General features: G+C 38.7%; 1 protein-coding gene across 1 annotated transcript in view; it reads left to right on the top strand.

Moving 5' to 3' along the window:
* The window catches only part of LOC307045237 (B-cell receptor CD22-like), a 32,694-nt gene extending 19,875 nt beyond the window's left edge, over nucleotides 1-12,819 (top strand). Inside the window, exons 3-10 of the mRNA XM_079690761.1 lie at nucleotides 7,641-7,910; nucleotides 8,527-8,796; nucleotides 9,103-9,369; nucleotides 10,070-10,330; nucleotides 10,505-10,592; nucleotides 10,691-10,745; nucleotides 12,042-12,136; nucleotides 12,234-12,819. Coding sequence (XP_079546887.1) covers nucleotides 7,641-7,910; nucleotides 8,527-8,796; nucleotides 9,103-9,369; nucleotides 10,070-10,330; nucleotides 10,505-10,592; nucleotides 10,691-10,745; nucleotides 12,042-12,125 — 1,295 coding nt within the window. The 3' untranslated portion in view covers nucleotides 12,126-12,136; nucleotides 12,234-12,819. The remainder of the gene's footprint in view (nucleotides 1-7,640; nucleotides 7,911-8,526; nucleotides 8,797-9,102; nucleotides 9,370-10,069; nucleotides 10,331-10,504; nucleotides 10,593-10,690; nucleotides 10,746-12,041; nucleotides 12,137-12,233) is intronic.
* Nucleotides 12,820-13,983: the final 1,164 nt, after the last annotated feature.

Here is a 13,983-nt window from a genome sequence, read left to right as displayed (position 1 = left end):
GGAATTAATCAATCAATCAATCAATCAATCAATCAATCAATCAATCAATCAATCAATCAATAGGATACGGCTGTAATAGGCCTAAGGCCTTTTAGTCGCTCACAAATAAATAAGTAGATCACTGATTCTTAATTTACTATGGATGCTGGCAACAGTCACATAGTCCAAAGTGAAGGTGCGTTTGACCAGTAATGGTCGAGGCAGGACGGAATTGGACGGGTCCAGTTTTTTTATATATATTTTCCGATTTCATATTGCATAAACAACATATCCCGATGTGCATTGCGGCTAAAACATCCAGGATTATGGGTGTAGTTCGATGTTTTAGCCTATCAAAACCTCTGAAAAAAGAAAGGTGTCTCTCAGAATCGAAAGAGAAAAACCTATGGGAAAAACACAAAAGCATTGGACACAATTTAAACCAATAAATGTCGTATAATTAACAAGGATAAACTGATGTTTTTTAGTGGATGAGTACTGCAGATATCACTGTTAAATCATTTGATCATTGGTTTTATTATGAAAACTTTGAAACCGAAAATACTGTTTTCAACCCGTAACTTTACATGGAGGCTGCCGCATACCTCAAATCATCTTCGTAATATCTATCAAACTATAGATCCTACATATCGACTGGACGTGGATTCTAAAAGTATAATATACACTTCTCGCTAGAAATCTAATAAAAAAGCATTTTAATGGCCAAACTATCCTACAATTTAGGATTTTACAGAGAGGGTTATTTGTGAATATACGACCCTCCGGAGCGTTTACATTCAACGGGAGCACTAGAGGTCGAACATTTTAAAACGTGATTAAAGTTTGTATTAAGCGCTTGAACAATCGACCTATTTGGTCGTTTGAGTTGGAGGACTTTGCAGACAAGTCTTACACCCCCTGTAATACTCCAAAGTGCCCCTAGGGGTCCTTGTATCCATATTAGGGAAACACAGCTGTATTAACTGTCTGTTCTCTGTTGATCTCTGTTTCTCAGGATCACAGAAGCTACTCTCTTTTGTATCAATCCCTGTTGTTCTCCTGGCTGTCATTTCTCTCTCTGTCTTCCTGTGGATCAGGTGAGCAGATCTGATCATCTTAATCATTGTTTGTTAAATCATTAAAAGTCTGTTTGTCTGGTGTCAACATGTGATCTTCTGTTTCTTCATAAACTCTCCTAACCAGAAGAAAGAGGGCTTCTAGAGACTCGTCTGAGCCTGAAGAGAGAGCGGACAACAGGGAAGAGGTGAGAATAGATACTTGTGTAATTAATTTAGTACAAAATAAAACATATCACTCTCATTTTATAATGAGGAATATTTCATGGTCTTTAAGTTCTTATAGAAAACTGATCTGACATAGAAGGACCTCTTGCTGCTCTTTTTACATCCTTCTATAAAAAGTTAATTTCTATCACAATCTCTTTGATTCTCCTCTTAGACGTGAGTACTTTTCAAGTTCATCCAGAAGTTTTCCTATCTTTTATCCTTTAATCTTTTCTGTCATAAAGCATCAAGTCGATGAAGCAGGGATATGTTCCCATCATTACCATAGCTGCTGTTGCTTTGGCCTTTTCTGTCCTGGGTCCATTCCTCTGGAAATGAAATACATATTAATATAAAAATGTGTACCTGAAAGTGTTTTCCTCCCTGCAGTGTGTACCTGATCAGCCGGAGCAGCAGGAGGACCTTCAGTATGCCAGCGTTCACTTCTCCGACAACCGGGAAGACCCTATTTACTCCAACATGAGAGCAGCTCAGCCCCTCAGACACACGGAGCAACAGGATGTCCCGGAGTACGCTGCCGTCAAGTTCAGCAGTGCTGCCCCGAGGTGAGCAGATCCTCACACAGGAACATTATTCATACATCGTTTAATTCCTTTTGCATTATTATTACCACTAAGAAATACATCATTGATCTCTCAGGACCAGAGGTCAGGACTCTGGAGAGGATCCAGCTGCATTGTACAGCACGGTCAACTAATCCAGATAAACACAGCAGGCGTTGACTTTGAAGGATGATACTTCAGTTTTTTTACAATCACATTTCTATTCACACAGGGTGATGTGGATTTTTTTTAAAACATGTCTCAGGGCGGACCTCTCCAAGAATGATGCGATGAGTTTTCAGCCTAGTTTTTATTAATCTGAATGGCTCAAATGTAAAGATGTTGTTAAGTATTTCACAGCTTAATGTACTGAATTGTAAGTATTTCTAGTTTAACATCATTTTTGCCACAAATAAATTACAAAATGTAGAGATGTTGCAACAAGAGATCTGATCCCTAACTGCTGGCTTGTTGGAAAATGTGCATATTACTAAAGAGTTATAATTTACTGATGAAAAACCAATTTTCATTGTTTTGTACATTTATGAACTTTATTCAAATACTATTTGTTTACAATGTTCTTCTTCTTGTCTACATTGAAATATCAACCACTAATTGTTTATGTTATTTTTTATCCATTACAAAATAAATGTTTTTTAAAGCACGTTGGGATATTGGAGAGGAACATGCGTTTGCTGATGTTGGTGCAGTTTCATTCTGCTGCCACTAGGTGTCAGTAAAGAGCCGTATTTCACTGATGGAAAACCATTACCAAGAGCCTGTACAGTACATTTATCTTTGGTGTGTGTACGGCCTTAATGTTCACACATTCTTATTCTGCCATCTTTTTATGTAAATATAAAAGTTCTATTATCACCAATTAAAAAGTTAATTTCTTTGTTACTCTTTAAGTTCATAACCATCACAACTTGTTGCATTCGTCTCTTTTGCTTTGTTGTTACACCTGTTATTCTGACCCTAGTCTTTTGCTCTGTACTTCATGTGTTTACCTTTCTCTCCTTCTGTTCTGTTCTGGTTTGAGTTCATCAATAAAGGTTGAAATTGCCGTAACTCTTGTCCACACTAATGATAGCATGTTGAGATGTGACTTTCTGTACACATTATGAAACTGTCCAGGCAGCTTCATAATAATATCAAGTGATGTTCATTTGCATTAGTAGTTTGTTTAATTTGCATTGTTGAGATTTATTCACAGAACATGGTTTTAGATCTTGAAGTTTGGCTGCTTTTATAATAAAGGAAGAAATTAGGATGTGTGTTCTCTTGTCAGTGAGGAGAGGTGCTCTGTTTACCACAAACTGGTCTCCTGAACTCCCTTTCTTTTAATGATGAAGGGTTTTCTTGTGGACATCAATCAACTTCTTTGTTATGTTGTCACTGAAGCCACACGGAGACGAGAGGAGCAGCTGTGAGTTTAACAGAGAGTGGATTTGTTGTCTTCCTTCTCTCTGCCAGGTAATGCACATCCACATCTCTTTTTAATCCACATTATATTTAGCTTTTCTAAAAGCTTTGACACTTTACATAAATATTCCATACAAGTATACAGCAAACATACACAGGCATATATTAGAGACAACAGAAAGAAGTCAGATTGGCAGGTGGTTAGTCAGCGGACGACCAGACCCAGGAACAAAGACTGAACTGGCTTTTTCAAGTGTCAAAGGTATGATCCTCTTCTGGATCTTTTACATATGGACAGTATTCTGTAACTTGACTTCACGTGTTGTCAGGCACAGCCAACAATAAATACAGATCATAATACAGAGCACTTCTATGGAAACTCACTGCACCATCCATTCCTACCTCCCTTTATCCTCTCGTGCATCCATTTGTCTTAATCCAGGTATTCTTGCTCATATTCTGATTTGGCAGAAACACACCTGAGTAGAAATGGTTAAACTCATAACATGTTAATGTGGCGGCACGTGGTAGTGTTTGTTTGAAATCCTATTTAAGATCTACATTTAACCAAAAGCCAGACAACGCCACCTTGGGAATTTCACCCAAGGAAATAATTATTCAAAGCACCAATAAGGCTCTCAGGTTCCTAATACTGAGGGGCAGGTGAGGTGGTTCCAATTCATCACATGTTTAATATCAAGTATTAAATATCATTAAAAAACACAGTAAGATCATCATACACACTGGAAATACAGGGGGACATCTTAATTAAGGGATGCTGAGGCTGACCAGTGGATGGAGGTGACGAGGGGTGAGAGGGATCCCAACAAAGTAAATTACCCGTGATCACTAAACATTCACACACACGAAGGAACACCAACATCAAGGGGAGCCAACACACCGTTGGCTCTCAGCAACTAAAGAGAGGCCAACAAAACACATTACTGGGGCAAACAGTCAAAACAAATTAATACACAAACCAACACATAAGATCAGTATAAAGACAATAAGAAATCAATAATACTAAGAAATATAACTAATATCGACTAAAATAAACAAAACAAGTTTAGAACAGGGTAGAAAACAACTAAACAAAAGAAAATTAACCCAACAATCTACTTAATATTGAAATAAATATAAAAAACCAGCTTAACTCAACAGGGTCAATTAAACAACTAATCATAAACAGAAATTAATCGAACAGTCCACTATAAAAATGTTTAAAATGTGGTCATGTAGTGTAATGCACAGTGACACAAAGAGGCAATACAGACGATGCAGGCCAAGAGCAACACCCGCCAGGCAGCAGTGTATCGCTGAAGCACAGACGTTGAGGCTAAACAGCCGTCTTTCTGTATTAGGCTTCCAGCGCAGGTGATGTTACGATAATAATACTACATTCATAATATTCAGGAAGGATGAGACAAGAAAAAAGCGTACCTACTGATCAGGCTAAGTTAAGACACACAGCAGGAGAGCTTTGTTCAACAGCGGCAGCAGACATGGGCTGCAGGATCCCTGCAAGGGTCTACAACCAGCAATAAACATTTAGTATGTATGCTACTTGTCATGCTAAGCATACAACAAACGGCGGCCACCGCCGCAAACTCACCGGTGCCAGCGGAGAAAGCAAGTAAACGGAACCCGGAAGTTGCATTCGTGCCAAAGAGCAAGAGGGAGCAAGAGCGACACTGACACTGACCCCTCTTTAGAAAGGTTGCCCAGTGTTGATAGGGCTGAACAGTTTATCCTGCTACATTCGGACATTCCTGCTGATTCAGTTTCTGATGTTTCACTGTCCTCTACTGGGGGATCTTAAGTGAGGCACATTCAGGCTTCATCACTCAGAGAGCTCCCTCCACTGTCTGCTTTAAAGGGTCAGTTCACCCAAACTACTAAAGTACTGATGTCCTCTCTTACCTCCTGAACATGCAAATCATTCATAATAAAGTTTGCTGCATGCTGTGAGGTTGTTTTTCAAATATTAAAGTGTTTTAATAAATGTAAACATTGGACATATGTTTACAGTTAACTCAACTGATCTATCTAAACATCCAAAGTCATTGAAAATGTGTTTTTCGTATCATTAAACACTGTGTGTCCAAAACCTACCAGTCCACTTGATTATGTGTGTGATGTGTGTGTTCATGTTGGGTTCACACTAACAGGGATGTGAGTTTCTCACGTCTCAGAGTTCTGCATTTCTCTGAAACAGAAGCAACCTGACCGCAGAGAAGAAACAAACCAAGAGAAATTAAATGGCATTTTCCATTCTCTCTCATAATTAATTTGGTTCTCTTCATCCTGTTCAGTCAAACTGCCTCATGGGTTCACAGGTTAATGCATTCCTGTTCCTTCACACCTGCAGACTGTGTCGCGTCCTCAGTGCTCAGAGAGATTAACTGTTTCACCCTGATCATTTTAAATCCTTTCTAATGCTTCTTTCAGGAGTCAGTGTAGGTAGCTAAACGGGTCTTTAACCAGAGTTTATTTAGTTTAAGAAAAGTGTATTGTTTGTTAAACAACCAAACTTTACTGAGTAGTGGGTGTTACTGGGGTTTGGCTCATCATGCATATTAATCGTCTAAAGAGGAAGTAAATCTAGTCTCTTAACAGCCTGATATCCATCTTCTGCTCATTGCTTCAGAGGAAAGGCATCTTTGAACACATGGTTCCTCCTTCACTGTGAGTAGAAACAGTTTATTGATGTAATGATTCTGTATACCTCCTGTGAACATTATTTAATCTGACATGTTTTATAGTCTCACAGAGATGAGAGGAGCAGCTATGAGTCTAACTGCAGCAGCGAGTGGATTAGTTGTCTTCCTGCTCTCTGTGTCAGGTACTGTACATCTACACTTACATTCATCACATGAACAGAGGGGATTCTGGGAAAATGTGGGACTTGTTGAATCAGGTCATTTGTAGAAATAAGTGGATCAGGGTTGGATGAAATGCAAACTTTCCAGAAATATTCAAAATGTATGTTTTACATTACATGTTAGACACTTTTATCCAAAGCGACTTAGATACTCAATACTGTGGGGAATCCCCACAGGAGCGATTTGGAGTGAAGTGTGCCAGGGACACAACGACATGCTGACTGCAGTGGGGTTTGAACCTGTGACCCCCTGATCCCAACACCTACAGACAACCCACTGCACCACACGCCTCCCCTCCTCCTCTTTATAGCTTTGTTGAAACACTTAGATGTTACCAAGTTTTTACTTGTTAAAAAGATCTTTCCTGTGTTGGTCAACGTCATTTGCAAACTGAGAATATTGTTCCCTCCTCACGCTGTGAAAACCTTTGCTTTGTTTTATTTCTAAGATTATAAAAAAATGTCGTTTTTTATTAATCTTTAGTGTTTGAGGGATATTTTTCTCACAAAGTCATTTCATACTGTCTGAACTTCTCTCATGTCGCCATACCTCAGCAGCAACCTGACCACAGAGCGAACAGAGAGGAAACTGTTCAGAGAATCTCACACTATTCTAATTAATGTGATCGCTAATCATTCACTGTTCATTTATATGAAGGCATTTTCCAATCTTCCTTTGCCCTGACTGTCAAACTGAGCATAGCCTTTTTGTGTAGACTTCTGTTCTACCTGGTTTGATTAAGAAACAAAGTCAAAGAGTATCATTGGTTTCAAAGTGCCTAAGAAGGAATTCACATGTGTTTTTCTGCTCTATCCCAGTAAAGTTTGTAAAATGTTTATTTTACATTCTTTGTTGAAAGTACTGATCAGGCAATTTCTCAACATTTTATAGATTGAATGTGATTCTAGTTTCTGATGTGCTCTGTGTTTCAGTGGTTCAGGGTCAGGATGGCTGGAGAGTGACTCCTTCAGTGTGTGAGTTTACTCAAAGTCTTCCACTAACATAATAACATTAACATACAGTATAACATATATCATCATTGCACTCATTTATCTATTTACCCACCAGAGGTCGCCAGCAGACATGGCAGTGTCCAAAGACACTGAACCAGGGCTCTAGGTTTTCTGTTTGATTTAAAAATAGATCAAATATAATCTTGCTACGAGGGATGCTACTAGAAAGAAGAATAAAGGAGAATTATGAAGAAAACGTCTTCCATGATATAAAGATAAACACTTTCCCTCAAAGTGTTTAGATTTCTGATAAAGGATGGAATCAAGTGAACCACCCACTCTGTGTTTTATTAAACTATTGTTCATTAAAATATCTTCCACTGTGGAATTAAATGTGAAATGTGTTCATGTTATCTCCTCCAGATGCTCCAAAGCTTTAAAAATGTGTTGCATTGTGTTTGTGAAAATCGTTTCCTGCTTTGTGTCTCTGGACATTTACAAGTTGCCATTATATCTACCCTTTAATGTTAATAACTTTAAACACTTCTCCTCCAGACTCTCCAAAGCTCCCCTCTGTGTCAGTGAGTCCCTCTGGTGAGATAGAGGAGGGCAGTTCAGTGACTCTGACCTGTAGCAGTGATGCTAACCCAGCAGCTACATACACCTGGTACAAGGAGAATGGAAATCGTAACGTTCCTCTTCTCAGTGAACGACCAACGCTTGTCTCCAGATCCATCCAGTCCTCTGACTCTGGACAGTATTTCTGTACAGCTGAGAACAAGCTGGGGAGGAGCACATCTGAAAACATCCGTATTGACGTGAAATGTGAGTAAGACAGTTTATCTAAAGATAACAAGCTTATATCTGTCTAGTTGTTTCTAGAGAAGATGTTACTTATCATCACTACTTTCTTCAGCTCAGCTTGCTTTACATTACATGGGATCCAGGGAACAAGTGGGTAACGAAAAGTGAACTGGCAGTATCTTCTAATCACATTTTATAGAGTTGCTAATGATGACATCATTGAGAAACGACTGTTCAATAGTTTTATATTTAACTAATATTTACTGGTATTAACTTTACAAGGCTATCTCTAAATCCTTAAATTCCATGACTCCGGAGTATTAATAGTTTTGATTAAGTGATACACTAAACGGCATTTAACCAATGACAAATCATTACTTTATTATGACTAATAACAATTAATAAATACACGTGAACAGTTATTTACAGAACATATTAATTCATTAACATAATACAACTTCAATTATATTCACCTTTTGGACAAAGATTCAATCCGACAAACATGCATTTTGTCAAATAATGTTCTAAGTCCAAAATGCAGCTACAGTTCATTCAGCGTTCAATAATGTAGATACTCTTTGAGCTAATCTAGTGAGCAACACATTCTAAATATTTACTGTTCACACTTCTCCTCCAGATCCTCCAAAGCTCCCCTCTGTGTCAGTGAGTCCCTCTGCTGAGATAGAGGAGGGCAGTTCAGTGACTCTGACCTGTAGCAGTGATGCTAACCCAGCAGCTAACTACACCTGGTACAAGAAGAATGGAAATCGTAACGTTCCTCTTCTCAGTGAAGGACCACGTCTTGTCTTCAGCTCCATCCCGTCCTCTGACTCTGGACAGTATTACTGTAGAGCTGAGAACAAGCTGGGGGCGAACACATCTAAAGACATATTTGTTGATGTGAAATGTGAGTGAAACATTGTTTTAAAGCTTTAATCTGTCCTTCCTTTGCTGGAGAATATTTATATGATCTTTACTACTTTCTTCAGCTCTATAGCTTCACATTCACAGTCTGTTGTAATGCTCTTAATAGCTTAAGGTGATTTTAAGATACTTAAAATGTTTTTTTAAAGGATATTTATGACAATAATTACCTAAAAATATATCGATTAATCCAAATTGATCCATTAATCCAAAATGCATCATCTGAGAAAGCCATGTTAACATTTAAAACATACTATTGTGAATGACCCGGGTCTCTCTGAATCTCCAGATGCTCCAAAGCTCCCCTCTGTGTCAGTGAGACCCTCTGCTGAGAGAGAGGAGGGCAGTTCAGTGACTCTGACCTGTAGCAGTGATGCTAACCCAGCAGCTAGCTACACCTGGTGGAAAGATCGAAATGCAAGTCTTTCTTCTGTCAATGAAGGACCACGTCTTGTCCTCAGCTCCATCCAGTTCTCTGACTCTGGACAGTATTACTGCAGAGCTGAGAATCTGCTGGGGAGTAGAAGATCTGAATCCATCTCTATTGATGTGACATGTGAGTAAAACCCAGATGATTTAAAAAGCATCAACCAATCAGAACTTTGTTCACAGTCTGCTGCTGTAGGTCAATGAGATGGAGAGCAGCGACAGGGTATTCAAACCAGCAGTAATACAGAAAACTAAATATATACACAACAACATTTTCTTTTTTAGCTCTATACCTGTCAGCTGGGAAAACACTGAATGTACTCTTCTAATATCAGAGTAGCACATGATAACAAGGCCCTGCTTAGCGGTGTGTGTAACCGGATGTTTGATAGAAGAGCGTCAGGACACACTGTTTTAGGAATATGATGAGACAACGATTACCATGACGATTCAGTCTCTATGGAGATAGACACAATGACTGTCATGTTTATTGCTTACGTGGGTTTTAGCTAATCTGAACTAAGGCCAGGATACTGCTTTATATTCCTCCATCTTGTGACTGTAACACTCTCTTGTCTATAAGCATGTCAGAGACACTATTCAGGGAACTATCTGTGACATGCAGCTCTGTGTGTGAGGAATACTTCCATTCTTCCAAGGATAATGAATACATGTACCCTGATATTGAAGACCAAGCCGGTGACGAGTGATATTTTTCTAACACTCTCAAAATACACTTCCAAATTCCAGATGCTCCCCTATCTCTCATTTCTATTCAACATGATGTATTTTTAATCATTTCTGTTGATTTATTGTATTTCTTTCAGACTCTCCAAAGCTTCCCTCTGTGTCAGTGAGTCCCTCTGCTGAGATAGAGGAGGGCAGTTCAGTGACTCTGACCTGTAGCAGTGATGCTAACCCAGCAGCTAACTACACCTGGTACAAGGAGGATGAAGACTCTCCAAAAGCTTCAGGACAGATCTTCAACATCACTGACTTCAGAGCTGAACACAGTGGGAGTTATTCCTGTGGAGCCCAGAACAAGTTAGGACGTAGTCACTCCACCTTTCATCTGAGTGTTGTAGCAGGTAAGTTCTCTACATTCACCAGACCTGATTCACTTTGTAATATGAAGCAACCCAAGCTTATTCAACATGTCAGTGTTCAGGGAGGAACCTCCATGGTGTCAGAGGTGGATCACACTGACTATGTGATTCATCAATCTATAGTTAGAAATATCACATATGTGTTCATGTTTCTAGGGAGTTCAACAATGATGGTGAATATCATCGGGACAATTCTGGGGGTCTTGATTCTGATTCCTGTGCTTCTCCGGAGTCTGTGGACGAGGTACAGCAATATAAATTCCTCAGTTTAAACATCCTTCTTTCGTGTTTTAGTTTACTGTTATGAAATAGAATCTGGATTTGTTGTTGCCCTTAATCCAGGAAGAAGAAAGCTCTGCGCTCCAACACTGAAGCACCTGAACCTGAAGAGATAGAGGTGAGAGAGAGCGGACCTATTGACAACATTTCCCCTTCCTCAAAGCTATACTGTGGCTCATAGATGCAATGTGAAGAGAACTTGTGTTTAAACCAACCCGGTATCACGGCAAGACGTGAACATGTTACGATTTACCATGCTGGGAGACGTGAAGATGTCACAATTTCGTCCCTTCAAACGTGACAGTTACATGGTATAATTAACCCATGTTTACCAGTGGAGAAATACCCGGAAATGCCAAGCAAATGCTACCCCGACGGTCGGTTGTTATTGTCAATATTAATATAATAATGATTTATTTTTTAATGGTCACACTCGATTACGCCGATTTTCTTGTTTCCCCACCTGGTCGACACCTCTTTTAGCAGAAACAAAGGCTACATTAATGTATTAAATCGATGTTAATCCAGGTGGATGTGGAATTAACGGACGTGACGTTGTGCGATTGCGTTGTCAGGCAACAGCTTCGGTTCATTTTAATTTACAAACTCTTCAACTACAACCAAAGTTATATTTAAAAACATGTTAGAAGGCCTCACGAAATACTTTAATGTAAATTAAAATTGAAATGTGAAGGAATATGTGTATAACAAAATACATCTGCCATAAACGATACCGGAAACAGATGTAAGCAAGATCCTCAGCTCGATGATTTGGATGGTTTAGCCGCAATGCACGCTGGGAAATGGTGTTTATTCGATGTGAAATCCTAAAACATTTTTAAAAAATAAAATAATACTTTATTCCGAGTGTGCTTGATTTTCTCTTTGAAAGTCATCACATAAGGGCATTGTAATACACGGTTCGGCTGCATTAAATATTACATATCTGCCGTAGTTCTCTATTTATAGAGCCCTGATTAGAAAACTTGTAGACAAACAGGAAGAACTGCCGCCAAAACTGAAAACGTGACGTGGATCCTAAATATATAAACAATTAAACAACATCTTACATTTCTTTTCACACACTACGTCTCCTCGCAGTATCAATACTAATTCGGCTGACTTTTATATTTGATCCAATTGGTAGATAGGCTGTATTTACACCATAACGGTGCACAGCTGATAGAAAGGGGCACCTGGTGGTTAAAGCATGTTATTGAATTGTATTATTTTATTATTAGATATTAATAGAATCCTTGCTTTAAAGACAACTTCCTGAGTTGAAACCAGCAACACATTTAGTCAAGAAATAATTGGCATCAACTTTAAAATATGAAAAATGTTTTATAAAATCTTAAAGTATATGCAGGTTTCATGAACGAGGGTCTAATTTTGTCTTCTCTCTCTTCATCAGTTGGACTCTGATCCTGAGTATCAGAACGACTCACACACTGCAGCACAGACAGAAGACACAGAGGAGCAGGGAGACATGGTGTGAAGTCCACTCAGGTTAGAGCCTCCTGCATCAGATCAAACAGGCCCACTCCACATTTAGAGTCACAGTTCCAGCTGTAACTTTACACAAAGTCTCTGTGATTTTCCTCAGATGCTCACCTGATGGAAACAAAGAAGAAGGACGTTGAAATGTCCCTGTGGAGAGCGAGGCTGTGCAGGATGTGTGCAAAGTGGAAATATTCACCTTCAACTCTTAAAGCTTGTATAGTCAGTTTTCAGCAGCAGCAGCAGATAGGAGTCAGCAGCTTGTAGGTTTAGAGAATGAGCTGCTGGCAGCTTGAAGTGAATCATGTCGAGGTGTCAAACATGATTTATCGTTAAGACCAGCCGATGGTCAGGTGCTCTATATTACTGCTTCAATTATGTGTACATGCTTATTTGTTATATGCAGAGTTGTTGATATTACAAAAGTCTCGTCAAATTGTTTTTTTTAATTGCACATAATAAATAGCTTTTAAAAATCCTCATCAGTGTCTTGGTTAATAACTGCCCTGGCTGACAGAGCCAATTAAGTCTATTTAAAACAGAGAGCCTAAACACATCACATTTCACTCCATGTACAGTTTAGATTTTCACAAAATGAGACATAAGCTCACTAGAAGAAGACCTTGTTTGATGTTACAGTGTAAGATTCAAATCAGAATGAATCAACAGCCAGCTCTTCAACAAGTGAAGGACCATCGGACGAGTGTTTGGAAAATATCAAGTTTAAAAATCTCTAGATTTCAGATTTTCTGTTTAACTCTTCATTAATTTGCGTTATATAATGTTTAATTATAAGCTAGCAATACAACAAAATCAAATAAGTGCTGCTTTTGTAGATCTCCCATATACAGTATGTCATTATTTTTATTTTTTGTATTACTTTTGAATTTTATTCATTTAGATAGCTTTACTCATACCATTTTAAAATATCTATCGGTGTCTGATGTTAGAAAGATGTGGTCTCATGGTCCTGATTCAGTTTCTGATGTTTCACTGTCCTCTAGTGGGGGATCTTAAGTATGACACATTCAGGCTTCATCACTCAGAGAGCTCCCTCCACTGTCTGCTTTAAAGGCTCAGGAAACCTAAACTACAAACACATGTGTTTCCTCTCTTACCTCCAGTGGTATCTAAACATGCAGATAGTAAGTGATTCATTTAGCTGCTTGCTGTGAGTTCAGTTTTATTTTAATTTGAAAGTTTCTGTCAAACTTAAGACACCTCTGCACACTGCTTTTCTAACTGATCCACCTAAACAAGCCAAAGTAATTTAAACTATTGTGTATTAATCAACATCATATCAAACATTGTCTGTCCTTCCAGTCCATGTGAGAGTGGTTCATGAGAGGCATGTACGTTTCCCACGTCTCCAAGTTCTGCATTTCTATGCAAGCAAATGCAACCTGACCACAGAGATAAGAAATACCAAGAACAAAGATGTGTCATTTTCCATTCTCTCTTATAATTAATACAGTTCTCTTCATCCTGTTCAGTAAAACTGCCTCATGGTTCACAGGTTAATGCCTTCCTGTTCCTTCACTACACCTGCAGACTGTGTGACTTCCTCAGTGCTCAGAGAGATGAACTTTTATTCTGTTCTTAATTTAAAGTGGACTTATCATGCTATATTTGAATAACATAGTGTAGGACCATACCTATATAAGGCATATTTATACTTTTTATTTTTCAAAATACCAAACAGATCATGCATTTTAACCATTCCTCATTTCGCTCAATTTAACAATGTCTTTGCATCATGGGCTGATTCTGTGAGAACAGCACCATCTGGTGGCCTGAAATATGTACTACAGCGTCTCCAGCGCTTTCAAACGGCAATGTCCGTTGCTGTCTCCTCC

Source organism: Notothenia rossii, assembly GCF_949606895.1.
Source record: "Notothenia rossii genome assembly, chromosome: 1".
NCBI classification, from domain to species: Eukaryota; Metazoa; Chordata; class Actinopteri; order Perciformes; family Nototheniidae; genus Notothenia; species Notothenia rossii.
Note: the sequence above shows the minus strand (reverse complement) of the source record. Positions and strands in the feature narration are given on the sequence as shown.